The sequence below is a fragment of the Plecotus auritus genome, assembly GCF_963455305.1.
Source record: "Plecotus auritus genome assembly, chromosome: 3".
Taxonomy (NCBI): domain Eukaryota; kingdom Metazoa; phylum Chordata; class Mammalia; order Chiroptera; family Vespertilionidae; genus Plecotus; species Plecotus auritus.
In genome coordinates, this window is record NC_137772.1 from 220345784 (window position 1) to 220372978 (window position 27195).

Below are 27195 nucleotides of genomic sequence, written 5' to 3' on the forward strand. Positions count from 1 at the left end.
CCCTGCTCTAGAACTTCCTACTAGTTCCCCATTGCCCTCTGGCTAAAGCAAGACTCTTTAGGCTGGTACATAAACTCTCCAGCCTCCAGCCAGACTGAACCCCTGGACCACGGTGATAGGTCTCAAGGTTCCCGGGGTCTGGGGGAGGAGTCTCATCTGAAGAATGCAGAAAAGGGACTCATTCTGGTTTCCCAGCCTAAGACACCCCATTTAAGACTAGGAATCCTTTCTGAACTTGGGTTGGAGCAGGGAGAGGGAAGGATGGGGAGTGGGATCCTCAGGCAGGGCCACAGGAGGTGGGAATGCCAAGGATGGGCTGGGCCTCGGGCACAGAAGGGTTAACTACAAAGCAATTCTCAGAGAGCAAGATCAATGGGTTACTCACTGCAGACAGGGAGCACGCAAAGAGGCAGAGAAGAGCCTGGCAGAAGAGCTTGCCACCTGGGGGAAATCCGGGACTGAGGAGGAGGTGGCCACGGGGCACTCTGGAGGGACTGCCCAAGTCGGGCTCAGCAGAGGAGGGGCCTTAAAGGAGAAGAGGGAGAAGTGAGAGGCAGATCTCCATCTGCAGGGAGGCAGCCTCAGCCTGACTGGTTCACCCAGGATCAAGCGGGGGCCTAGTGCCCAGGATCCAGGTAGGTGTTGCCCATCCTGCACTGGGAGGGTCTGTTGCATGCTGGGGTGGGGGGGACATCTATTTTCTTACCTCCCCCTGCCTGTTCCCCTTGCCCTTAATTTGTCCCACCAACCTAGAGGTCCCAGGCTTCAGGGGGAATCCGCAGGTAGGAGCCGATGTGGGGTGGGGTAGGGGTGAGGGAGGACACAGCTTGCACCAACGCACGTGCACATGCACGCACACAGGTTTGCACAGCAGCACCTGTTACAGACAGGCTGCCATGAGCGCTCCAGCCTGGAGTCAGTACCAGGATGGCAACAGCCCCACATCTGCCACTCGAAGTGTGATCTTCAGCTTCCCACGTGCCCTCTCTGAGCCTTGACTTCCTCATGTGCAAAAGGGGGGGGGGGGGGCAGGGACCTATAGATGGTGCTCCCAGCTGTGCTACTGTGGGGCTCTTACCAAACTGGACTCTCCAGTGATGCAGGGATGTCACCCAGGTTTTGCTGGCCTTGACCCATGTCCAAGAGTCTTCCCTGAGCTTCAGAGCCCCCGTTGAGAAGGAAATATACCTGCTCCGGCGGCTGGGGTGCCCCCCTACTCACCCTCCATGTCCCCCCATCTCTGCCTGTCTACCTGCATCATTGGTTGGCGGTGTCCATCACCTCCCTAATCAGCCCCTCACACTTAGCACTATGGGGGTGTTTTCTAGGAAGCTGAGAAACCCACCTCAGACACCGATGTAATTGCCAGGAGCTTGCACAGTAGGTCTCTGTCCCCCTTCCTCCCCCCGTCCAGGAGCTTCTAGCCCAGGAGATCTAGCCAGGCCCAGGCTGAGGAAACTAGACCCTGGGTCAAGTGACCAGGGCTGGGAGCCCCTGCCTGAGAAGTCCAGCTTCTCTTCCCCAGGTGATCATCTGTGGAGAGATGGCTGATGCCCAGAACAGTTCGCTAGACAGCCCAGGGAGTGTGGGGGCTGTGGCAGTGCCTGTGGTCTTTGCCCTCATCTTCCTGCTGGGCACGGTGGGCAACGGGCTGGTGCTGGCCGTGCTGCTGCAGCCCGGCCCCAATGCCTGGCAGGAGCCGGGCAGCACTACGGATCTGTTCATTCTCAACCTGGCCGTGGCCGACCTCTGCTTCATCCTGTGCTGCGTGCCTTTCCAGGCCGCCATTTACACGCTGGACGCCTGGCTCTTTGGAGCCCTCGTCTGTAAGGCTGTGCACCTGCTCATCTACCTCACCATGTATGCCAGCAGCTTCACGCTGGCCGCCGTCTCCGTGGACAGGTGTGCCTAGAACCGGGCTGGGGAGGGAAGACCTGGACGGATGCTCATTGGCCTTAGGAGAGAGAGAATGTGGGACCCAAAAGGGAGATGGGAGAGAGGAAAGGAGCAGCGCTCTGGCCGCCACCTTCCAGTCTCTGGGCACCTGCAGGGCGGGCTTGAGGGGACCATCCTGCCCTCCCCAACTCCATTATGAGCTTCCCCAAAAGGTCTCTGTGTCTCAAGTGCCCTCGCCAGGTCTGGCACATGCTAGGGGCTCTGTGAGTGAAATGAATGGGAAAGGAATACACGAAAGAACTCGGATATGTATTACCACCCACGCCTGGCCCGGGTTGACATCCTTCATAGCTGCTTTCATGGCTTGAAACTAGGGTCAAATCCAGGCTCACTCTCTAGCTGATGACCTTGGCCAAGTCACTTTTCTCTGTACCTCCAGGCATTTCTCTAAGCGCTTTGCCCGTGAACCCCCTTAATTCACCACCACCTGGGAGGCAGGTCGAGTGGTAACCCCCACTGCTCCACCAACCCCAGGTCCCCGTCGCAGCGTTTCCGTGGTGGTGGTGGTGGTGGGGTGCGGATGCGGGCCGCCACCCGCCCGCCCGCCGCGCTGACCTGGCGCCCACCCGCAGGTACCTGGCCGTGCGGCACCCGCTGCGCTCGCGGGCCCTGCGTACCCCGCGCAACGCGCGCGCCGCGGTGGGCCTGGTGTGGCTGCTGGCGGCGCTCTTCTCGGCGCCCTACCTCAGCTACTACGGCACCGTGCGCTACGGCGCGCTGGAGCTCTGCGTGCCCGCCTGGGAGGACGCGCGCCGCCGCGCCCTCGACGTGGCCACCTTCGCCGCCGGCTACCTGCTGCCGGTGGCCGTGGTGAGCCTGGCCTACGCGAGCACGCTGCGCTTCCTGTGGGCGGCCGTGGGCCCCGCGGGCGCGGCGGCGGAGGCGCGGCGCAGGGCCACGGGCCGCGCGGGGCGCGCCATGCTGGCGGTGGCGGCGCTGTACGCGCTCTGCTGGGGCCCGCACCACGCGCTCATCCTCTGCTTCTGGTACGGCCGCTTCGCCTTCAGCCCGGCCACCTACGCCTGCCGCCTGGCCTCGCACTGCCTCGCCTACGCCAACTCCTGCCTCAACCCGCTGGTCTACGCGCTCGCCTCCCGCCACTTCCGCGCGCGCCTCCGCCGCCTGTGGCCCGGTGGCCGCCGTCGCCGCCGCCGCCGCGCCTGCTGTCCCCCGGGCTCCCGCCGCGCCCTCCGTCGCATCCGACCGGCGTCCTCGGGTCCTGTCGGCTGCCCCGGGGACGCCCGGCCTCGGGGGAGACTGCCGGCGGGCGATGGCTGGGGTGGGGAGCCCGGGGAGGAGGCTGCCCGCGGCGGGGAGGCTGGACCAGCGCTGACTACCGCAGGACCGAAATAAACCTTGTCACCTCCACTCGGCTGGGTGTTCTGTGTCTGTCACCCCCTCCTCCCAGGGCCAGACGCTGCTAGGGGAGGGGATGCGGCAAAGCCAGAAGCCCAGGAGCAGTGGCTGAGCTGGGGTTCCAGCCCAGTGGACACCCCTGGGTGGTGAAAATGGATGGATACAGCTTAGAGCACCCCCTAGACAGGCAGCCCCCAGGCTGTCCGGCAGGAGAGCAGGCCCTCTCCCATCCCTCCAACTCCATCAGCAGCTTCTAAACCCTGCTTCCTCCACAGCCCTTCACCAAGCCCCTTCTCCCTTCCACGGCCAGTTCTGGGTTAATACTAGCGGCGAATGAGGCAAGTACTTATTAAGCACTTAATATGTATCTTATGTGGAGTTACGTTCTCCAACATAATTATCAAAACAGCTTTGCAGGGTCAATATAATGTGTCCATTTTACAGCTGCAGAAATCAAGAATCCGAGGGACCTAGTGATTTGCTTCAGGTCACATAGCTGGTGTTTGGCAGAGGTTGGATTCAACCCCACTGCAGTCTAATTCTCCATAGAACCTCCCCTCCTCCGCCTCTGAGGCCTCTGCTCTCAGTTTCCATGGTTTCCAAGGTGTGTTTTATTTTGTTCTTTCTGATTCTGGATCAGCCCTCTTCCCCAACCCACAGCTCCCACACCCTAACCTCCCGGCTCCTAGTCCCCTTCCTTAGGAGAGTGCCATTCAGATATTCAGGCCTGATGGGCTTCACGTCCTAGGCCCGTGGTCGGCAAACTGCGGCTCGCGAGCCACATGCGACTCTTTGGCCCCTTGAGTGTGGCTCTTCCACAAAATACCATGGCCTGGGCGAGTCTATTTTGAAGAAGTGGCATTAAAAGAAGTTTAAGTTTAAAAAATGTGGCTCTCCAAAGAAATTTCAATCGTTGTACTGTTGGTATTTGGCTCTGTTGACTAATGAGTTTGCCGACCACTGTTCCTAGGCCCATTGCCTGACCCAAACCCCTTGCATCCTGCCTTAGCCACGTGGTGCTCCTGGCTCAGGAGACACTGCCACACTCGGGTCCCAGCTGGCCTCCCAGCAGCCCTGGCTGCCCTGTGGGCCCCTCCTTCCCTTTCCCAGCGCACAGTCTGTGGCGGTGGAAACCTCCGAATTAACCAATAAATCAGTTTCAGTGGTTGCAGAGCCGACCACTTCCCTCCCTCCCTCACCGCTTGCCAATAAGCTTGATCAGCTCCGGCTGGGGCTTGAGACCTCTCGGCCTCTGTGCCTCCCCGGCACACCTTCTGGCTGCTGGGCACTCTGGGAGGGCCCCTCCCTGACCATAGGCAGCTGTTGAGTCCTGGTCACTGCCTGCCACCTGCCACAGGCCCAGGGGTCAGAGTGGCAGTCACCCTTCACAGGGGGAGGCAGAGACCCAGCTGGGGGAGCAGCTGCTGCAATGGCCCGGCACCGGGGCCTGACGCCTGCCTGGTGCAGTGTTCCTCCTCCCGTGTCTCTGCCGAGGTTTCCACAGCCGCCTCAGGCCGCAGCAGCGGAGTGTGTCCTGGAGGGCAGCACCCCGCACGGCCTGGGTCTCCCTGTGGCCCCACACCTCCAGCCTGAGCAGGCAAGGAATATTACCTCCATCCTCAGAAGCAAAAGCTGAGGCTCGAGAAGGTGAGGTAGCTTGACCGGAGCCAAGTAGCAAATATGGGGCAGAGCTGGTATCCGGACCTGGCCCCCGGGATGGCTCTCACGGCGGCCAGGCAGCATCGGGAAAACATCTGCGCACATCTGACAGAGTTTGCCGCTCGGTAATGGTGAGTGCCTGCAAAGTAAAATAAGGGATGAGCCCTAACCAGTTTGGCTCAGTGGATAGAGCGTCGGCCTGCAGACTCAAGGGTCCCAGGTTCGATCCCAGTCAAGGGCATGTACCTTGGTTGCAGGCACATCCCCAGTAGGGAGTGTGCAGAAGGCAGCTGATCAATGTTTCTCTCTCATTGATGTTTCTAACTCTCTATCCCTCTCCCTTCCTCTCTGTAAAAAAATCAATAAAATATATAATTTTTTTAAAAAAAAGAAGAAGAAGGGATGAACCTCCCAGCTGGGCTGCGGCTCCTCCACAGTCACCTCTTAGGCACGGACAGGTGACCGACTGGGAACGGCCTCCATCTAGGACGGGCCGAAGACAAGCTCTCTCAGCTGGGAGAGCCGCAGGGTCAGAGTCTGAACCTGCGTAAAACCCCTGGCCCTCGGGAGGGGTTGCTCAGTGGAAACCCTCCACAGTGGCCTGGTCTCTCCTCAACTATCAGGCAGCCAGGCCTCTGGCTGGACTTTGAGGCCTCCTACATTAAAAAAAATTTTTTTAATTGATATTTAGAGAGAGGAAGGCAGGGAGGGGGAGAGAGAGAGTGAGAGAGAACATTGATGTGGGAGAGAAACATCAATTGGTTGCCTCCCGTACATGCCCCCACTTGGATGGAACCCCTAACCTGGGTATGTGCCCTGACTAGCAATCAAACGTGCCACTTTTTGGTGTATGAGACGGCGCTCCAACTAACTGAGCCACCTGAGAGACCTCTGAAGTAGGTCTCTTTGGCCCCTGGAGCCGAATAAAGAAGCCAGAGGCCCTGATTAATGGAGGGCAGTGCAGCCTGGCCCAGTGTAGGCACACAGCAGATACTTGATACACGAGGTCAGAGATGCCAGGGAAAGAAAGACATGATCTGTCCCTCCTTCCTTTATCCCCCAAACTTTTGAGTGCCTGCCCTAAGCTAGGCCTTTTGGGGAAGACAGAGGTGGCATGAGTTTGACCTGGTCTCTCCCTTCCAGGAGCCAAAAACCGAAAGAAGAAAGGACAGCACCGTGGGAGGGCTTGTAAGAGAGCAGACAGTCTGAACCGGCACAGAGGCCACTCCCGCCTTCCCGGGCAATCCAAGCAGGAGTCCCAGAGAAGGTAGCAATTCACATGCACTTTTTCTGGAAAAAGGTGGGAAGGGCCTGCAAGGTGAGGCAACAGCCTGTGCCAAGGCAGGGTACAGGTAGAAGCAATAAGTGGGCTGGTGCCACTGATTGCTGCGTGCCCCCCCGCCACGCCCCTGTATAGTAACCAGAGTCGGGGCTAAAACTCAGGGTGGGGTCCAGGGGGGCCGGGAGGGGGTGCAGTGAGATCCCGAGGGCCTCCCAGGCCAGCTGGAGCCCAGGAACATTGTCCAGGCAGGTGGTGTTACCATTGCAGGTTTCAGGAGGGGCGGGACCCCATCAGACATGTGGTCAGAGAGCCCCAGGGTCACAGTGTGGAGGCTGGCTCTCCAGAGGCTGCTCCCTGAGCCCTTGGCCAGGAAAGCTGCCGCCAAGGGCCTGGCCCGGGGCTGGGAAATGATTTTTGCTCTGGATTTGGCAGGAAGATGGATGGCCTGCTGCTGGGCTTGGGCTGGGCCCCAGAGATGCCGGGTCTGCGTCAGGGGGCTAATGAAATGCTTGGAAGAGCAGATGGTCTTAATACAGCAGGTGCTTGAATAACGTCGTTTCGTTCAATGTCGTTGCGTTATAACATTGAGGAGATGCCATGGGAACTTAACGCTAGTTGATATCTCTTAGCCTGTAATAAAACTGGTTTTGTTAGATGTCATTTTGCTTAAAGTCACGGAACCTAAGGACGATGTTCAGTGAGAAGTTACTGAACGTTGGTTAGGAGAGCGCTGTGAGTCCTGCAGGGCCCGAGGCAGGCGGCAGGGGCTGGAGGAGAGGCTGAGCGAGCCCTGGCTGCTGCCCCAGGGCCCAGGAGAAGCCACCTGACCGGAGCCCCCTGCAAGGTCTCAGCCTGGGCCTGGGGCAGCCTGGGGGCCTGCGAAGGAACCCCTGTTAGTTGGAGGGAGATTTAAACTCTGCATCCCTTTCACCCTCCTATTTGTGCAAACCTCTTAGGGATGGGACTGTAACATTCATGTATGAGCGCTTAGTAGGACAGGGTTCTTTGCAGTAAAGAAAGATGGAGGCACCGGAGATTGTGGGAGTCCAGAGGAGGGCCCGAGCCAGCATGGAGAGGCAGAGAAGATTTCCTGGAAGAGCTGCTGTCCTGAAGTGGGAGTTAATTAGGGCGGACGGGGAAGGGGGAGAGAGAACATGAGCATGGCTGCCTGAGTCAGGCACCGCCTGGCGTGCTCGGGGCCTGGAACGGGGCACGTGTGAGCCCAGTAAGCAGAGGTAGGGCAGTCACAAAGGATTCTGTAAATTCTTCTCTGAAACCGAGACTGTGCTTGGTCTCCAGGACAATGGTGAGCCACTGAAAGGGTGTTTTTTTTTTACTCTTTTTTTAATCCTCACCAAAGGATATGTTTTTTTTAAAATATATTTTATTGATTTTTTTACAGAGAGGAAGGGAGAGGGATAGAGAGTCGGAAACATTGATGGGAGAGAAACATTGATCAGCTGCCTCCTGCACACCTCCTACTGGGGATGTGCCCGCAACCAAGGTACATGCCCTTGACCGGAATTGAACTTGGGACCTTTCAGTCCGCAGGCCTACGCTCTACCCACTGAGCCAAACCAGTTAGGGCCAAAGGATATGTTTTTTAAAATTGATTTTTTAGAGAGAGAAAGAGAGAAACATTGACGTGAGAGAGAAACATCAATCAGTTGCCTCTCCTATGTGCCCCAACTGGGGATTGAACTCCCAACCAAGTATGTGCCCTGACTGGAATTGAACTCACAACATTTTGTTGTGTGCGACGACGCTTCAACCAACTGAGCCACCCGGCCAGGGCAGGCCACTGAACGGTTTTTACTAAAAGAATAACCGGAGCAGATGTACTCTTTAGGGAACTGTGGCTGCCAGGCAGGCTTTCCTGGGGAGGAAGTGCAGGGAGGGCAGCTAGGAGGCTGGAGTGAGAACCCAGAGATGACGATATCCAAGGCGTTGGCAGTGGGTGGGGAGACATGGGGAGACGGGACAGAAGGGACAGCCCCTTAGGAGGTACAGTTGTCGGGACTTGGTGATTGAACATGTGGAGGGAGGGGAGAGGTGTCCCAGATGACACCCCCGACCTCTGCCTTGGACTGTTGGGAGTGACAGTGGGGATGATGAGGGTCAGGTTTGAGGGGGAAGATGTTGAGCTCGGTGGGAACATGTTGAGAGTGAGGGGCCTGTGGGGCGTGGTGAGGGGTGTCCACAGGGCACTGGTGCTGGACACCCTGCTACCTTTCAGGTCTTGCGCTTGGCCTAGAAATTGTGTCTCATCTGAGTTTGAAGACGAAAACACTGGGGCTCAGAGAGATTATGTAACTCACCTAAGATCACAGAGCTAGCCAGAAACACAACTGGGGTCTTCAGTTCAGGTCTGTCTGATTTCAGTTCCATGGTTTTCAGGGAAGAGGCAGGAAGGAGTTGAGGAAGAGAGAGGAACTTGGATGTGCAAAGAAGGTGAGCGCGCCACCCCCCGCCCCGCCCTGCCCCTGTATAGTAACCAGAGTCGGGGCTAAAACTCAGTCTGGGGGAGGGTGGGTGAGATGAGGGCCCTGGCACAGCCCTGTTAATCAACCCTCTCCCTGCCTAATGCTGGCAGGCACAGCATCATCTATCAATTTTGAGGTGTGTATCTGGGGACATCAATACCAATTAAGTACCCAAGGTTTCCTATTAATGAACATCAGTTTCTCAGCCCTGATGCAGGACTCGTTTGCAAGCTGCCAGCTGGATCCAAGATGGCCTGAGGCCAGAGGGCCAGGCTGTGCAGGCTGGAATTGTGTCTAGGGTGAGGACAAGCCTGATTTATTGAGGGATCTGCTTGTTGCCATGTTGTTTCGGAGGCCCAGGCTCAGTGGAGGTGTGAGACAGAAGCAGGAGGAAGGGTGGCGAGGAAGGGGTGAGCGGCACAGTGCCAGATTGGAGTACCTGGGGGTGCTCTGGGTGGCGGTGGTGCTGGGCATTGGGTGGACCTGCCAGGTCAACTCAGAGAGGTGGCATAGAGGAGGGGTCAAGGCGGACTTGGAGCCACACTGTCGGGTTGGAATCCTGGCTCCTGCACCCTTGACCTCGCTGAGCCTCCGTGGCCGGCAGCACTCAGCTCTCTGCCTGAGCGGGGCCCCGTTGGAGGCACGCTGCCAGCCATATGTGAGGTTTCAAGGGCTCCCCCAGGCAGATCCTGGTCTCCAGCTGAGGAGGTGTGACTCATCCACCTCTGACCCTCTGGATGTGTTGACTGGCAAGTACATCTACAGCACATGGCATCCTCCTGGCTTCCGGAGGGGGAGGGTCACCAGGCTGGCCCGGGCCAGTCACAGAGATGAGAGAACACTCCGGTCCCTGGTCTGGCAGGATTATTTTGCTTCCCTGAGCCTGTTTCCTCATCTGCGTTGTGAGCTGCCACCTCTCCCTGCAGGCACTGAGGCCTGGGTGTCAGCTGGTGAGCCAGTATCAGGTGTTGGGGCCGGAATACCCTTTGGGCCCCGCAGCTGGTGGGGAGCAGGGTCTTTGTTGGGGTGACCCAGGCATCGGTCCAGCCTCCTGGCCTCCTCACTCTGGCATGGGCTCAGCATCTGAAGCAGTCTGGGGAGCAGGCAGCCCTGGGGGCTGGGGGGACAGGGACTTTCTCTGAGAGGGGCTTTTTCCAGAGCTCCTGGTGCCTGCTGGGTGAGGACACATCTGACCTCCGGCTGGAGTGACAGCCTGCCTCACCTGGTCTGTTACCTTCAGACCTCAGGACTTCTGTGGCCTGGTCCCACCTCCCTCTCTGACCAGCCAGTCACCTGCTTGGTCCCAAGCCAGCTCTCCGACCACCTCGGAAGCAGCTACCAAAGATCAGCAAGGATGACTGCAGACTCAGCTCAGCCCCATTGCCTCGGGCTGTTCTTTGTCCTCTCCCAGTGACCAGGTACACGCCTTGTCCACCAAGCACACTGTACCCTGTGCTAAGTGAGGAAATGGCCAGACCCCCCTGTACTTGAGGCTGCTCACGGAGACACACTCGCTCAGTAAGGCCTATGGATTCCTGCAGACTGGGTCCCAGGGCCACTAGAGATACTGGCACTTTGTTTTTTGTTTTTTTGTTTTGTTTTTTTTAAATATATTTTATTGATATTTCACAGAGAGGAAGGAGAGGGATAGAGAGCTAGAAACATCGATGAGAGAGAAACATCGATCAGCTGCCTCCTGCACACCTCCCACTGAGGAAGGATGTGCCCGCAACCAAGGTACATGCCCTTGACCGGAATCGAACCCGGGACCTTTCAGTCCGCAGGCCGATGCTCTATCCACTGAGCCAAACCAGCTTCGGCAAGATACTGGCACTTTGGAAACCTTGGCAGAGATTACGCTAGACCCGGGCTGGGGCCCACACACCGGCTATCTGACCTCAAGCAAATCCTTTCTCTGAGCCTCAGTTTTCTGCATCTGTAAATAGTGGGAGCAAGAGTGTTGGCTATTCACATTTTATTGCAAACACTAAGTCAAAGGGCTTGTATGAAGGGCTGGCCTGCACACAGTAGGAGCTCAACAAATGTGGCCCCCTCGGCTTTAGGACACTGCTTCAGAGAAGGCTTCAGTTCCAGGCCTGGTGGGAACTGCAGGAAACTGCGGGGATCCAGGTTCCAGCCCGGCTGCCGGTTGGGTCACCCAGACAAACCTGCACTTCCCCGCAAGGCCAGTTACCTCACAGATGGTTGTGAGAACCTGTGAATATTCTGCTCCAAGCACTTCCCATCATTGGTATGAGCCAGGTCAGGCAGACTCTGTCTGTGTTCACATCTGTGTTCCCACCTTGAACAGTGCCCAGTGCACCGCAAGTGCTCAGTATCCTCCTATATAATAAAAGCCTAATATGCTAAGTGGCCAGTTGTCCATTCAACCAATCAAAGCGTAATATGCTAATGATATGCTAAGACCGCTCAACTGCACACTATGACGTGCACTGACCACCAGGGGGCAGATGCTCCAACTAGTAGGTTAGCTTGCTGCTGGGGTCCGGCCAATTGGGACTGAATGAGATGGGCGGGACACGCCCTGGAGCCCTCCCACGGTCCCTCCCCAGCCCCGATCTTGCACCAGTTGGGTCCCTTGGCCTGGCCTGCACCCTCTTGCAATCCAGGACCCCTCAGGGGATGTCGGAGAGCCGGTTTCAGCCTGACGATGGAACGACCAGTCGCTATGACATGCACTGACCACCAGGGGGCAGACGCTCAATGCAGGAGCTGCCCCCTGGTGGTCAGTGTGCTCCCACAGCGGGAGTGCCACTCAGCCAGAAGCCGGGCTCACAGCTGACGAGCGCAGCAGTGGTGGTGGCAGGAACCTTCGTGGCAGCACTAAGGATGTCCAACTGATGCGGGCAGCAGGCCTAAGCCGTCCGTTGGACACCCCCCGAGGGCTCCCAGACTGCGAGAGGGCGCAGGCCGGGCTGAGGGACCCCCCCAAAGTGCATGAATTTCGTGCACTGGGCCTCCAGTTTCTAATATGAACAAATGTGAGGTATAATGCAAAGGACCCTCCCAGAAGGTGAAATCAACAATGATGGATTTCTTCTTGCTGCCCTCCCTGGCCCCTCCCACCTCCCCCACAGACTCAGTAACTCCTGGAACAGCTGGTAACAACTAACTCCTGTGTGGGCGACCTCTGTGGAGTTCTCCCTCCTGCCCCCGCCAGCCCAGCCAGCTCAGGGCCCTCTGTGTTTTCTGACTCACTTCAGTGTCAGGGGCTGACACCAACTGGCTGGCTCTTACAGATTTGGGGGTGCAGGATAAATCCTGGCTGGAAATGGGGCGAGGCAGATCGTCTGGCTGCTTCCCTGTCTGGCCTATAAGCCACCTTCACCTGTCAAGCCTTGTTCACTGTCTGCGTGGCCAGGGCGGGAGCTGACAATGACCCCTTCGCTTGCCCCAGCGGCCTGTTCTCATGGCTATTTGGCTACAGGGCAAGGGGTGGATGGGCGGGGCACCACCGGGAGGGAGGATGTCGATTTCCAGGTGGGGATGGTTTGGTTCAGCCAAGGGCTTGGGAGTTAGCCAGGGCTTCTCCATGTCAGGCTGTCCTGGAACACAGTCATCTCAGGGCAGCCTCAGTCTCGGCATGCCCCCCCCTCCCCGCCACCCCGCAGCGCTGCCAGTACAAAGCAGCCTGCCCTAGGGGATAACGGGCCCAGAAGGGCCAGCCAGTCCCCAGGATGTCCTTGGCAGGCCCCTCCTATCTGCTCCCCAAGCCCCTCACCTTGCCCTAGCCAGTTGCTCAGTGGTTAGAACGTTGGCCTGAGGACTGAAGGACTGCGGGCTTGATTCAGATCAAGGGCACGTACTTCGGTTGCAGGCTTGATCACTAGCCCTGGTTGGAGTGTGTGCTGGAGGCAACCAATCCGTGGGTCTCTCAGGTCAATGTTTCTCTTTCTCTGTCTCTCCCCCTCCCTTCCACTCTCTCTACAAAAATGCCCAGGTGAGGATTAACAACAGCGTTCCTAACCTCTTGAGTGTGGATCATGCTGATAATGAAAGCTATGAACCCTTTATCAGAAACACACGTGCACTCCACACAACATCTTGCATCGTGTCAGGGAGTTCGCACCTCCCGAAGGGCCCATTAATTGAACCCCTTGGACCCGAGGTTGAGAAATCTTGCTCAGCTCTCTCCAGGGTGATCGGGCCCTGGGGGTGAGGTGGGGCAAGGCCCAGAGAAGCAGGTCCCAAGAGAAGTACCTGTTTGAAGTCCTCCCTCCTGCCCTGCCTCCACTGCCGGGACTCTTCCCTGCCCAGCCCCACTGCTGGGGCCATGGACAAGGGAGGCCGTGTCCAGGCCCCGGCCCCGCAGAGTGCCTGTGGGAAGGGAAGCTCACCCGAGGCCCTTGTGCCTGAGTGGGGAGCTGATAACATGGACAGAAAGGGAGAAAAGCTGCCCCATCCTGCACCTCTCCTCCTCACTCACCTCACTCCGCTGCTCCCCTCACTGACCCACAGCAGCAGGCAGCCCCTCACTCACAGCAGCAGCATCTCACTGCGTCCTCTGTCCCTCTCCCCCACTCTTTTTTTTATTTTTTATTTTATTTTTTTAAAATATATTTTATTGATATTTTACAGAGAGGAAGGAAGAGGGATAGAGAGCTAGAAACATCGATGAGAGAGAAACATCGATTCAGCTGCCTCCTGCACACCCCCTACTGGGGATGTGCCCGCAACCAAGGTACATGCCCTTGACCGGAATCGAACCCGGGACCCTTCAGTCCGCAGGCCGATGCTCTATCCACTGAGCCAAACCGGTTTCGGCCCCACTCTTTTTTTTAATGTTATATTTATTTTCCAGCTTATACAAACTGGATGTAGAAGCATAAACATAGTACATTTCTACCATCTTCAACAAAAATATACCCACTATGTACAATTATTGTATGAAAAATACAAAAGGGATACAGCCTCCACCAATGCCTTTCTAAAAGACATACAGGTACAAGTATGAGGAAAGTATGAGGAAATCACCAGTTAATTGTACATTCTGCACGTGACATCACAGAGCGAACTGAGATTAGCAGTCCTATGTTCTACGCTTACTTACTGCTTAGATAACATTTGTGCAACTTGTGGTAGAGTTAGATTTCTGTCTTTCTATATGCACATGCGGTCCATAGCCTATATAATAAAACTGGCAGAGAATGCATATCACATGTAAAATTACAAATGCTTAATTGACAGTGTAATATATAAGCAAGTAGACAAATGTCATGAGACAAGAGGATTATTAAATAAAGCACTGACATTGCTTGATACAGTGAAAAAACACTGCATTTTGACTCCTTTTAAAATTTGAAGCTATTTACATTTCTCTACTGATCAATATGATCCGCTGAATTTAATGGAAAAAAAATCCAAGACCAGCAGTTCCTCACATTTGAATACTACTCGGATTGGCAGCCTTCACTTTTCCGGAGTCTGTGCAAAAACAACACAAAAATAGAGTGGAGGGGTCATCTCAGTCATTATAGGGTTAATAGCAGCTGTGAGCAGGTGGTTGCTACACTTAGGCCTTCTCTACCCATCGTGTGTCCATTAAGCCACTTCCAGGTTAGTCTTCGGAGACTAACCCCCCCTGGCGAAGGCTGGCATCTCCCACCAGGTTTGGGATCTTTTGATCTTTGGTCACGGTCAAGGCTTGTTTAGTCCCTAGTGCCAATTTGGTAAAGGGAGGCTATCTTGAAAGAGCAGTACTAACAGCTGGCATTAGCTCCAACATCCCAAGCTGCTTTCACTGCAGTGCTATCCAGTTATAAACGTTTCTCTTGAAAAAACAAACAAAAAATCCCTAAAACTAAAATGAACAAAAATCAAAGAAATGTAACTTTAAAAAAAGGGGGGGCGGTTTGCCATCCATGTCAATGGAGCAGGACACACCCTCAAACGACACTGTTCTGCGCTCCATAAGGCTCAGACACAGGACCCCAGAGTCCCATTTCCCTCCCCTGGCCATGTGCAAACAGTTTGACAGGAGAACCCCACCCACTGGGGAAGGAGTGGAGGGGTGTCTTGGTATCTGAGTGATTGGCTAACAGTTTATACTTCTCCAGGATAGGGCACTTCACGGGGGAGGCCTGAAGGACACGGGAAGACGGGGCCCCACGCCAGGTTCTCCCCCACTCTTGAGGTCACACTTCCCCTCCTCAACTTGCCCACCTGCTGGAGCTTTCAGCTTCCCCCACAGGGGCCTGGAGGCAGCGGGGCTGGTATCTCGCACCTACAGAAACCCTTTTTCTTCAGGGTCTGGGAGCACCTGGGTTCCAGGAGTTTAATTCCGATCTGAGCAAGCTGGGATTTGGGGAACAAGCTCCCCTCCTCTGAAAAGTAGCCAGAATCCCACTGTGGTGGGAGGGGAAGTGGGGCAGAACCAGAGTGGGCCTGACTGATGACCCAGGCAAGCCTGCCTTCACGCTGTCATCAGACGGCTCCTTGGAGGGCTGGCCAGGCAGTGCCTTCCCTTGGTCCAGAACAAGGGCGTGTGCTCCTGCCGGGGGAAGGGGGGGAGGGGTGTGGGTCCCTCCTTCCCAGGGAGTTCTGAGCCTTTTCTAGTATATTAGTTTCCTGCAACAAATAACCACAGATTTAGTGGCTTAAAACAACACACATTTATTCTTACAGTTCGGATGGTCAGAATTCTAAAATAGTCTGACTGGGCTAAAGTCAAGGGGTCGGCAGGGATTCTCCTCTTCCGAGAGGAGAATCCATTCCCTTGCCTTTTCTGGCTTCCGGAGGCCGCCTGCATTCCTTGGCGTGTGACCCCTTCCTTGCATGAACAGCTTCTTGCTCCGTCACCGTACCCCCCACTTCCTCTGATCTGCTTCCTTCTCATGTGGTCCCTGTGATCACATCAGGCCCACCTGGACAATCAGGGTAAGCACCTTGTCTGAAGATCCTAACTCGTGACATCTGCCAAGTCTTTCTGCCATAAGAGGTCACCGGTTCCTGGGATGAGAACATGGACCCTCGGGGCCACTATTCAGCCTCCTACAGCTAGGCTGCCATGCCCTCCTGGCGCTTCATGACTGGGAGAGAAAGGGTTGGGCTTTTCTGCTCTGGGTTTAGCAGGGCCCTTCCTAACCTGTATTCTAGAGTCCCTCTCCTTCCACCCAGAGAAACTCACAGCGATGTGTCCTTGACAGTCAGGTGCCAAGTCTAAATCTAATGCTGGTGAGAGGTGCAGGGCCATCCAAGGAGCTCCGTAGGCCTGAGGGCACCTGCCTGAAGCCACACCCTGCTGGCTGCAACAAGCCCATGACCGGGAAGAGACAGGGGAGGGTCTGGGGCCTGCTGAGGTTGCCAGAAGACCACGGAATGGGTGAACCCTGCTAGGACCGCGCCGGCTGGCCAGAGCTGAGGTGTGGCTGCAGTGCCGCGGGGGCCAGAGGAAGAAGCTGGGGCTGTGGTCCCAGCTCAGAGATGACGGAGACCGTGGCTGGGAGAGGCTCTGAGGTTGGTGAGAGCATCTCTGGCCCATAGCATCTGGGGTGAGGACGATGGCCTTGCGGACAAGTGCAGCTCCCAGTTCCAGGCGTCAGGCTTTTCTTTGTAACGAGAGCAGGTGGGCAGGGTGGGCAGGGGCAGGGCGGAAGGCAGGGAGCCCCTCTTGCTACCTCTTCTCCATGCTCTGCATCTGCAAGCTGAGGGAGGTGAAGCTGGCCAGGAGGTCGGTCACCTCATCCACCTGCGGGACAAAAGGGAGGCTCTGTCACGGGATTCCAAGACTAGCCTAGGTGCCAGGCCCCCAGGTCTTCTTCCCAATACCACAGGCCTGGAGGGCAGGCACTGTCTCTCCTCCCAAGGCATGTGGTGGCTTCCCTGTGACTGTGGACAGCTGTCCAAGGGTCATTCCTCGACAGCAGGTGGTCTCAGACCCAGAGAGAAGGGCCACCAGCAACCCACAGCCACGGCCTCTTTCTGCGATGAGGGTCTGGACCTGCGGCCACGGCTCACCTGCTCTCTGGTGCTCGTCATCTGGAGGCGGGTGCACAGGTCGTCCAGCCGTTCCCGCTGCTCGTGCCGCCCTAGGCGCTCCAGGTACTCCCTCAGCATCTGGATGATCTGAAACGAGAGGGCGCGCTGGGCTGTGGGGTCCCAGCTACGAGGCACAGAGAGGCCTGACGCTGCTGCCAAGAGGCACGGTGGAGCAGGTACCAACTGGGGTCAGAGTGAAGTGAGCCGGAAGCCATGGCGCTGGAGGCGGGGTGTCTGCGGTGAGGGCAGCACCTGTCCAGTGCTTGCTGGGTGCCATGGCTGAGCACGAGAGGGGCACTCACCTGCTTCACCTCCAGCCGCACGGCTTCCAGGCACTGGGAGTGGCCTTCCTGTAGGATGCTCAGCTTTGACTTGGCCAGGTGCAGGGGCGTGCGGCCAGCTCGGTCCAGGGCATCTACACGGGCCCCTGTGGGAGCAGGCCGAGGTGAGCACACTGGAGGTGAGGGTGCGAGAGAGGAGGGAGAAGGGGAAGGTGCCACGTACCTCCTCGCAGCAGTGTGGTGATGACAGGCACGTGGTTGGTGCAGGCCGCTGAGGAAGAACAGGGACTTGAGAGGGCAGGACCACCAGGGCTTGGCCCTGTGTGCCTGCTGGAGGGAGCAGGACTGTCCCCGAGTGTGCCTGTGCCAGGTCATGCCTCCTGGAAGGCATCACCGAAGCAGCAACTCGGTGGGACTCAGCCATCAAGTCCGGCTCCCTCCTGTGCCAGTGGGGACGCTGAGGCGTGGAGCTGGTCCCGGCCTCACTGTTAGCCATGGAGTGAATCAGCCACAGGGCAGGAACCAGCTGCAGGTCTCACCTCCGCTAGCAGAGCTGCTGCTGAGCCAATTCAGGTGCCTCAATCAGCTGTGCTCAGGGCACAGCCAGCTAGTGACTGACAGGGAAGTCCATGGCACTCACACTGGGAGCTAAGGCTCTCCCTATATCAGGGGTCCTCAAACTTTTTAAACAGGGGGCCAGTTCACTGTCCCTCAGACTGTTGGAGGGCCGGACTATAGTTAAAAAAACAAACAAACTATGAACAAATTCCTATGCGCACTGCGGGCCCGGGATGAATCGGCTGCTAAGCAGGACAGGCAGTGGCACCCGGCGGGCCGGATAAATGTCCTCGGCGGGCTGCATGTGGCCCGCGGGCCGTAGTTTGAGGACGCCTGGCCTAGATGATAGGAGGTCCTGCTGGGAGCCTGCAGGACCCCAGGCTCCTCATCAAAGGAGCCTGTCTGTGCCACAGAGAAGGGTGTCTTGGCAGCTCTTCAGGCACTTACCCAGGTGCAGTGGCGTGTTCCCCAGCCCATCTCGCTGGTTGGGATCGGCCCCATGGTCCAGGAGCAGCTGCACTGGAAATGGGAAAACCCAAGAGGAGCTGTCAGAGGCTCCTATGGACTGGACCCTAACCCCCACCCCTAACCTAGCCTCAGAGGCTCCCTCAGAGTGTGGATACGGAAACTAAACGTGGTCCCTTATGTTTCATTCATTCGCTCACTCACAGAGTTCATGTGCAGGACGCCGAGGGCCAGGAACTGAGCATTCCGGGAGGGCCTCCTGCCCTATGCAGTGTTACAGGACTAAGATTTGGGGGGAGGGGGGGATTTTTTTAATTGAATTTATTGGGGTGACGTTGGTTAATAAAATTAAAGGTTTCATGAGTACAGTTCTCTAATACATCATTTGTATGTTGTACTGTGAGTTCTCCACCACAAGGCAAGTCATCCATCACCATTTATCACCCTCTCCTACCCTCTCCTACCCCCGCCCCTGCCCCCCTTTCCTTCCTGTAATCACCATACTGCTGTCTGTGTCTATGTGTGGCCTCTTTATATTCTTAGTTGTAGGACTTCTGTTCATCTAGATTTCGGGCGGTTCTGAACGACGGTTGTTCTGTAGTTTGCTTGTATTTTTGATGTGGTTGTGCGCGGATGTGAGACCACATTTCCCTACGTTGTCATCTTGACCGGAAGCCATGCTTTCAATTTTTATTTCCCTAGTGATTAATGATGTTTAATATATTTTTTATGTTTTTTGATGATTTATGTACCTTTTGTGATGTGCCTGCTCAAATCTTAATCTGGGTGGTGATTGCACCAGTGTAGACATAGAGAGAGTTCGGTTTATACCTTATAGCACACCCAAAAAAGACCCCTAAATAAAAGGGCTGTCCCGCTGCTGGTCTTGGCACTGAGTAAATGTGGCCCGATGTCTTGAAGGACTGGCCCCAACCTCGGAGGCAATCATAGTCTTTCCCCAGCTGAACCCCTTCCCGTCTCTCAGTGCCAGATCCACAGGCTCAGAGAGGAGCGGGCACCGCCCCGGCTGTGCAGACAGGTCTTCCCCAGCACCTCCGGAGAGAGGCTACTAGTATGTCCAGCCCCGCTCACTCCTCCCCGTCTAGGACTCACCAATCTGGTCATTGCCGTTGCAGGAGGCGAAGTGGAGAGCTGTGCGGCCCTTGTCATCCGCTGAACAGGGATCTGCACCATCTTCCAGCAGCTGCTGCACTGGGACCACCAAGACGGGGGGTGGGGGGGTAAGAGGGGGAGTGACAGTGTTAGCTAAGCTGCAGTCCCAGGGGATGGAGGGATGCTCAGGGGCCCTTCCAGGCAAGGCACTGATCACGCATGGGAGAGCTTGTCCCACGGGGACTACCATCAAGGGCCTTATTCTCCTGAGGGTACCACGGATGGCCAGATTCTGGGGGCTCAAACTACTTGTCTAGGGAGAGGACATCGTAGAAGGATCCTGGCCCTCAGAGTCAGGAATTCTAGAGTCACAGAAGCCCCCAGTCCCATGTCACTACCCAAATTTAGACGCACACCTACCCCAGCTGGACACGGCTGCCCAAGCTGTTGTTCACGGCTTACTGTGCTCCAGGAGGCAGCCCTTTAGAGTGGACAGAGCATGCCCTAGCCGGCTTGGCTCAGTGGATAGAGCATCAGCCTGTGGACTGAAGGGTCGCAGGTTCGATTCCGGCCAAGGGCACATGCCTGGGTTGCAGGCTGGATCCCCAGTAGGAGGTATGCAGGAGGCAGCTGATCAATGATTCTCTCTCATCATTGATGTTTCTATCTCTCTCTCCCTCTCCCTTCCTCTCTGAAATCAATAAAGAAATATTTTTTTTTTAAAAAAAAGAGTGGACAGAGCAGAGGTTCTGGAGCCACACAGACTGAATCCCAGGCTAAGCTAAGCTAAAAGGAAAGGAAGACACTGCCAATAGCACAGGCAGTGGAAAGAGCTGGGCTGGGAGTGAGAAGGCTGTTTGGGGCTCTAATTCACCCCCAAATGGGAGTAATCTCTGCCCTGCCAACTCCAGAGCCGCTGCGATGAGAATAATGGATGTGACATTCCCTCTTCCAAAAGCATGGAGCCGTTTTAAAATGGGAGGCATTAGGTATTAGATGTACATGTCCAACTGAAATGTAGAAATTGCTGCCAGACATCATTTTAGGGCAACATTTTCGTCTGCCTCAGCAAACCTCTCAAGGACTTGAGTCCTTCCAGACTCTTCTCCTCTATGAGTCTTTCCTGTCTCCTCAGCTGAGTTAACCAGTCCCTGTCCTGCTTCTCATGCCCTGTTCATCTGCTGCTCTAACACTCACCTGCTATTTTAGAGTAATTGCTGCTGTACACCGAGCCCCCGCCTGGTGCCAGGTATCTGACTGCCAAGCCCCTCGGCCCCCCCAGCAAGGTCTCATGTCCATTTTACAGACCAGGAGACTCCAGCACAGAGGACGCGTGTTCAGGAGGCCACGCTGGGATATAAACCCAGGCTTTTCTGGCTCCAGAACTAACACCTCTCCAACTGAATACATAACTTCGTTTTTTGGGGGGAGTTTTATCTCAGACATGGTATTGCTTTAATATTCTTCTTCTCCAACTATGTTGTAGGGGTTTGGTTTTGTTTATCTTAATATTTCTTTCCTTGTTCAATGAATGTTGCTGGCTGAGTGAATAAGTGGATGAAGGAAAAGATTTAGGAGAGTGGAGGAGACGTAAGAGCTTCAGGCTATCTTAGTGTTCATCAGTGCAATCACCAAAAGACAGCCAGTATCATAGAGACAGAAAGCTAAAGTATCCAGTTCTATTTTGTGATTTGTGCAGTTATAGTCTTTGGAAAGCATTTTAGCAACATCTATCAGAAGCCATCAAAATAGGCTTACTCTTTGAGGTAATAATCCCATACCTGGGAAATTATCTTAGAAATGAAATACCACCCTAACCGGTTTGGCTCAGTGGATAGGGCGTCAGCCTGTGGACTGAAGAGTCCCAGGTTCGATTCCGGTCAAGGGCATGTACCTTGGTTGCAGGCACATTCCCAGTGGGGGGTGTGCAGGAGGCAGCTGATCGATGTTTCTCTCATCGATGTTTCTAACTATCCCTCTCCCTTCCTCTCTGTAAAATCAATAAAATAAAATAAAAAGAAATGAAATACCAACGTGCAAATATGTGACTAAATCACTCTTTTTTGTCTCTCCTTTTTTTGTTAATCCTCAACCAAAGACGTTTTTCTTAAAAAAATAATTTTTAGAGAGGAAAGGTGAGGGAGAGAGATTGAAACATCAATAATGAGAGAGAATCATTGATCAGCTGCCTCCTGCACGCCCCCTCTGGGGATTGAGCCTGCAGCCCAGGCATGTGCCCTGACCAGGAATCGAACCATGACCTCCTGGTTCTTAGGTCCACGCTCAACCACTGAGCTATGTCTGGCCAGGCCGAGGGTATTTTTCCATTGATTTTTAGAGAGAGTGAAAGGGAGGGGGAGAGAGAGAGAGAAACATCGATATGAGAGAGACACATCGATCAGTTCCTCCTGCACATGCCCAACATCCCCTGGGCCGGGGATCGAGCTTGCAACCGAGGTACATGCCCTTGACCGGAATTGAATGCAGGACCCTTCAGTCTGCAGGCTGACGCTCTATTCCTGAGCCAAACTAGTTAAGGTGTTTTTGCCCCTTTAAAGGCATAGTGTGCATCCATTAAATATTGTGATTATGACTGGGGAATGGAATTATAAAATGTTTTTTGCTCTTTATAAGCTTCAGAAATATCACTTAGTCATACATCCATTTTATAAATAGAAATAAATGATGCTTCCGTTTTGAAAAACAAATGGTTACAAGGATTATGAAAAATGTTTATGATATACAAAAATTATGCGGGCTACAAAATTGTGTATACAGCACAGTGTGCAAGCCCATGAAGAAAATCCCTCTGGGTAGGAAGAAGAACCGGAAGGATAGTCACCAAAACATTAATAGAGATTAGTTCCTCTCCTAACATTATGGATGTTTTGCTTGTATATTTCTCTAATTTCCAAAACATTTTAAATGCATACATTATTTCCATATTTAAAATAGTTTAAATGATTATGAACTCACAGAAAAGCACTTACGATTTAACAATAGCAAGGGATAAATTTTGTGCCCACAGTAATTGCTAAACTATACAAAAACCAAACAAACCCCACAATAATAAATATGCAGAGAAAGAAAGAAAAATGCTAATCCTACAGCCAGTTTCACCATCAGAGTCCTGCAAGAGCCTGGTAAATCTGAGAGCCACTTAGATGTGAAGATGGGTGTGTTAGAGGCTCTGAATGGGCAATTACAACCTTTCTATCAAAATAATAAAACCAGCCCTGACCGGTTTGGCTCAGTGGATAGAGCATCAGCCTGTGGACTGAACGGTCCCGGGTTCGATTCCGGTTAAGGGCATGTACCTGGGTTGCAGGCACATCCCCAGTGGAAGGTGTGCAGGAGGCAGCTGATCGATGTTTCTCTCTCATCGATGTTTCTAACTATCTATCCTTTCCCTTTCCTCTCTGTAAGAAATCAATAAAATATATTAAAAATAATAATAATAATAATAAAACCACCACACGAACACCTGATTCAAGGTGAACTAGACTTGGTGCGCTCTCCCTCCCAGGAGGACACCCTCCCCCCAGGCGTGTTTCCTTTACCCTTCTCTCTCCTAAGCTCCAAGCGCCCCTTCTGTTGCTCCATAACCTGTTTCCTGAGCCCATTTCTTCTACTGCTCACTTTTTCTAACTGTGACTTTCTAAATAAACTTTCTCTTATAGTTAAAAAAAAAAAAAAAAAGATGAACTAGACTTTCTGTGGGAGGGAAGCATAATTAAAATATTCTTTGGTCATACACTAGAGATATTAAAAAGAAAACTCTTGTCATTTTTCCTTGAAAAGCTATCCAGGTTATTGCCTAAATAATCCAAAATATTAGTTTGTGGAAAAGAGACCAAAGTGAAGAGAGTTGAAAAGCGCTCCCGTTCCCAGGCCTGCTCACTCCGCTATGCCAGGGACAAGGGCACCATTTCCAGGCCCACAGTGCAGCACCCCAGCCCCCGAGGTAAATGGCCTCCTCTCCACGCCTGCTGGACGTGGGCTTTCCTGCCCCTTGGCCTTGATCTATGCTCACATTTTATCTGTTGACCAAATATCCCCCCACCACAATAGAATGATGTCTACACCAGGCAGACAAGGATCCGCTCCCAAATATGCCACGCCCTAGTTTATGGATATGTTACTTTACCCACCAAAAAGGGACTTTGCATATGTGACTAAGGTTAGGGACCTTGAGCTAGGAACATTATCCTGGTTTATTCAGGCCCCATTTTATCCTGAGTCCTTGAAATCAGAGAACCTTTCCCTGCTGTGAGATCCACAGAGACGGCCGTGCGAGGGCTCAGCCCACTACTGCTCAATCCTGAAGCTGGAAAAGACGGAACCACTCTCACCCAGAGCCTCCAGGAGGAAACACAGCCCTGCGGACACCTGGATTTCAGCCCGTGAGACCCGTGTTGGCTCTGACCCACGGAACTGTATGATAACACATTTGTGTTGATTTATAACACTGTGTTTGCGGTAATTTGTTACAGCAGCCGTAGGCACGGAGGGACCACTTTCCCCTGATTCACAGAAAGGATTAAATCAGTGGATAAAATGAACTTTTTCCCCTCTAACTTGTCCTTGAACCTTTGATATTGCTACTGCCCTATCAGCTGGTGAACGCTGGAGAGCAATGACAGGAAACCCAGAGTGGTGTCCTGCTAGGAGCCCCTCCCATGCCTTCCAGATGTTCTGACACAAAAACAGGTTTGAGAACCACTGACCCAACTACCACAAAGCCTCAGTGAGCAGTAGAAGGTGGGTGCTCCGGGCAGATGGTGGCTCTCTTGGCAGCTAAAACTGACTGTTTGTTCCCCAAAGTTCCTAACCTGCTGGGTGTCAGCGATACAAAAGCAGATGTGTCCCCACCATCATGGAGCCCACAGGGCGATAAACACTAAGACATCAGGAAGTTCATGGTGACAGGGAAGCACGGGGAGAGTAAGCCCCTAAGCCAGACAAATTTTCTGCAAAATGACTGCAGTTAAACAATAACTACAGGAAGCAGGGTCCGCAGCTGTCAGACGGGATGAATTCAAGCACTGTCTTCCCAGGTATTGGTGTCCTGGATTTTTCCTCCCTAGCCAGCCCAGGGCGCTGGATCCGCTTTGCACACTCACCCGTTTCCACATCGTTGGCATTGGCCGAGTCCCTCAGCCTCTTTAGAGCTGTGAAGAGAGGAAGAGAGTACCAGTGAAAAAGCAAACATCAGCAGCAGCCACAACGAAGCAGAAGGTGCACAGCTTCCTAGTCACCCCACCATTCAGCTACGGTAGCACCTACAGAGAAAGAGAGGTGCCAGGGTACAAGAGGCTACCCTGGGAACAAGGCGAGCCTTGGAACGGGGCACAGTAGTGCGAAAGCCACATTCTGTAGCACCTGCAGCGGCTGGGTGCCTCGAGCAGGTGAGCTAAGCCAGCTCAGGTCTATCCTTGGCAAAACAAGGCTGAGCTCCGTCCTGACAGCCGAGTTATTGCAAAGACAAAATGAGATGTTTACATGGAAGCTCTGTGAACAGAGGACACAGATCATCTTCTATTCTCCATTAAAATAAGCCATTCCCAAATACCTTACTTAAATTTGGTAATTCCTCCTAAAATGACACTACCTCTATATTGGAGGCTAGTTGAAAGCAATGCCTTTATCATCAGAAAAATGGTCAAATATGGTAGACACATCAGAGCAGACGTTTGAGTCTGGCAGACCTGGGGTCTAATACCAGATTCTTGCTATGTGACTTGGAGGAAGGCACTTTCTCTGAGCCAGTTTCCTCTTCCATGAAATGGGATCAGTATCTGGATCTCAATGAGAATGTACTGTGAAGATTCGAAATGATCACAACAGTGTTTGGTACACAACAAAAGCAGATTGACATCTATACATGCATTACCTTACTTAACTCTCCCAAAAATCCCTGTAAAGCGAGTATTGCACTCATTTTACAGATGAGAAAACTAAGCCTGAAAGGTTCTATAGTTTGCTTAAGGCAAAACGAAGTAGAGGAGTCCAATCGAGGTCTGTGCATTAAAACAAGTTGGTAGGATTTGGCTACAGGCTCTGGCCTCCCCTCTCCGACCGTAAAAGTAAAGGTATTCCGCAGTGCCCCATGCTATTATCTACTACGCCTGGGGGGACTGGTTCTGAGCAGGAAGAATTTTTTCCTCTTTACATTCATAGTCCATAGCAGTTATTGGTATACGTAATAATTATCACTACTGAAAGGAGACCCAGGGGTGTCACTCTGCGCTCTTAGATCGGACGCCGGGGCGAGGGGCGAGTGGCGAGGGGCGGGGGGCGGGGAGGCCTCCAGATTGACAGGGGCAGGGGTGAGGTCGGAGCTTGTTCCCGGCGGAGGGCCCGGCCCGCCTCCCGCGCGCTCCTCACCATGCACCTCCTTGCCCAGGGGCCCGAGGCGGCGGTGGGGCCTGGCGGCGCGCCGCAGCCGGCCGGCGGGGATCTTACAGAGCAGCTCATCGCGGGGCTCCGAGTCCTGCTGCCACAGGACGTGGAGGTAGCGCAGCGGAGACTGGGCCCCGCCGGACGCCCGGCTCGGGAGGCCCGCGCTGCCGCCCAGTGCAGACCCGAAGTCCGCGAAGGAGAAGAGGCCCTCGGGGCCCGTCAGCGGCTCCGGCGCCACCGCGCACTCGCCATCCGAGCTGGAGCGGCCCGAGCGCGGCTCTTCGTCCGCGTCCCCGGCGGCGGCTGCCATGGCAACAACTCCGCGCGGGCCTGGCTGCTGGAGCCTCTTTCCGGACCGACCAACCGACCCACTTCCCTTCTCCCTAAGCCTCGCTGTCAGCGGGCGAGCGGGTGGGCCCGACCTGCAACCACGGCAACCGAGCGGGTACGGGCTCGCGTTGCGAGCTGGAGCACTCCGAACCAATGAAAACCCCTCCAGCCTAAGCCCCTCCCTCCAACCGGGCAATAGAATTGGTTTCCGGCAGTGTGACTGACGGACAGAAAAGCCAATCATATTTTTGAAGTACCCAAGTTCTAGCCCTACGTCGCTGCACGGAAGCCAATAACATAGATTTAAAACACTATTTTTTCTATTTCCTCCGTCGCCGCACGGGAAAGGTAATGGGCAGATGCTTTAACCAATCACATTAAGATGATCTGCAGCCAATCGCAAAGGAAAGTCAAGAAGCCAAACTTTAGGGAGAGGTAAATATGTGTATCTTTTAAATCAATGAACGTGGGGAAAAAAAAAAAAAGAATTTCCCACAATAGCTCAGTGTAAGTAGGAAAACGAAGATATGTTAAAATGTTGGCCTATATCACCACGAACCAAGGAGTGATAGTTTCTAAATGCGATAGATTCCTTTATTCTGGATTGTCTCGGTAACTCCAGCGGTGATCACTGATTTACAAAGAATTTTAATTCAACTTAGTTACACTGGAACGACGCTTCAGTCCGAGAACCAGTCACTGAGCCAGGTAACTGTGTTAGGTTCTGGACGCAGGATCAGACTCCATTCCCGCTGACATACATTCCTATGGGAGAAGTCGGAGCTGGAAATAGGAAAATATTCCGCAAACAGGTGATGAGTTTAGCAACAGTGCAACTCGGTGCATTGTTTTGTAAGAATTTTCACAACTCTACACCTGAGGAAAGAGTGAAGGTAAGGGATATGTAAAATGGAGTCACTTTATTTTTTATTTTTTAAAATATATTTTATTGATTTTTTACAGTGAGGAAGGGAGAGGGATAGAGAGTTAGAAACATCGATGAGAGAGAGACATCGATCAGCTGCCTCCTACACCCCCCCCCCCCCCCCGCTGGGGATGTGCCCACAACCAAGGTACATGCCTTTGACCGGAATCGAACCTGGAACCTTTCAGTCCACAGGCTGACGAAAAATGGAGTCACTTTAACCAAGCCGCTAAAATTATTAACATTATGAAGGTTGAGGCATGAGGAAAGACTATTCTTGTTCTAACTAGCTTGGTAACTTACTCTTTTAATTTTCCAGTCCTGTGTTAACGCCTGGACATACATCTGGACATACACCAGACTTCCATATAACCCTCTGATTACCCC

The 27195-nt window shown here is 54.0% G+C and overlaps 2 protein-coding genes across 2 annotated transcripts; one reads left to right on the top strand and one right to left on the bottom strand.

Annotated features, from left to right (window-relative positions):
- Positions 1-391: 391 nt before the first annotated feature.
- Positions 392-3309, top strand: GALR3 (galanin receptor 3; the record flags this gene model as incomplete). The annotated part of the gene is made up of 3 exons (XM_080658609.1): positions 392-635; positions 1526-1902; positions 2529-3309. Exons 2-3 carry the CDS (start codon positions 1544-1546, stop codon positions 3307-3309), a joined length of 1140 nt encoding a protein of 379 aa, XP_080514735.1. The 5' UTR covers positions 392-635; positions 1526-1543.
- Positions 3310-13554: 10245 nt separating this feature from the next.
- Positions 13555-26024, bottom strand: ANKRD54 (ankyrin repeat domain 54). The gene is made up of 8 exons (XM_080659986.1): positions 25539-26024; positions 24275-24322; positions 19152-19250; positions 18021-18092; positions 17239-17286; positions 17037-17161; positions 16714-16821; positions 13555-16444 (listed from the first exon to the last, which is right to left on the bottom strand). The coding sequence occupies exons 1-8, from the start codon at positions 25861-25863 to the stop codon at positions 16370-16372; spliced, it is 900 nt and encodes a 299-aa protein (XP_080516112.1). The 5' UTR covers positions 25864-26024; the 3' UTR covers positions 13555-16369.
- Between the last annotated feature and the right edge of the window lie 1171 nt (positions 26025-27195).

Excerpts from the sequence above, each read along its gene's own strand:
- ANKRD54 (XM_080659986.1), bottom strand. The coding sequence starts at position 25,863 with ATGGCAGCCGCCGCCGGGGACGCGGACGAAGAGCCGCGCTCGGGCCGC. Across the intron at positions 24,323-25,538 it reads CCTGGGCAAGGAGGTGCATG|CTCTAAAGAGGCTGAGGGAC; the intron begins GTGAGGAGCGCG and ends CTCTCTTCACAG. Across the intron at positions 19,251-24,274 it reads TGCCAACGATGTGGAAACGG|TGCAGCAGCTGCTGGAAGAT; the intron begins GTGAGTGTGCAA and ends TGGTGGTCCCAG.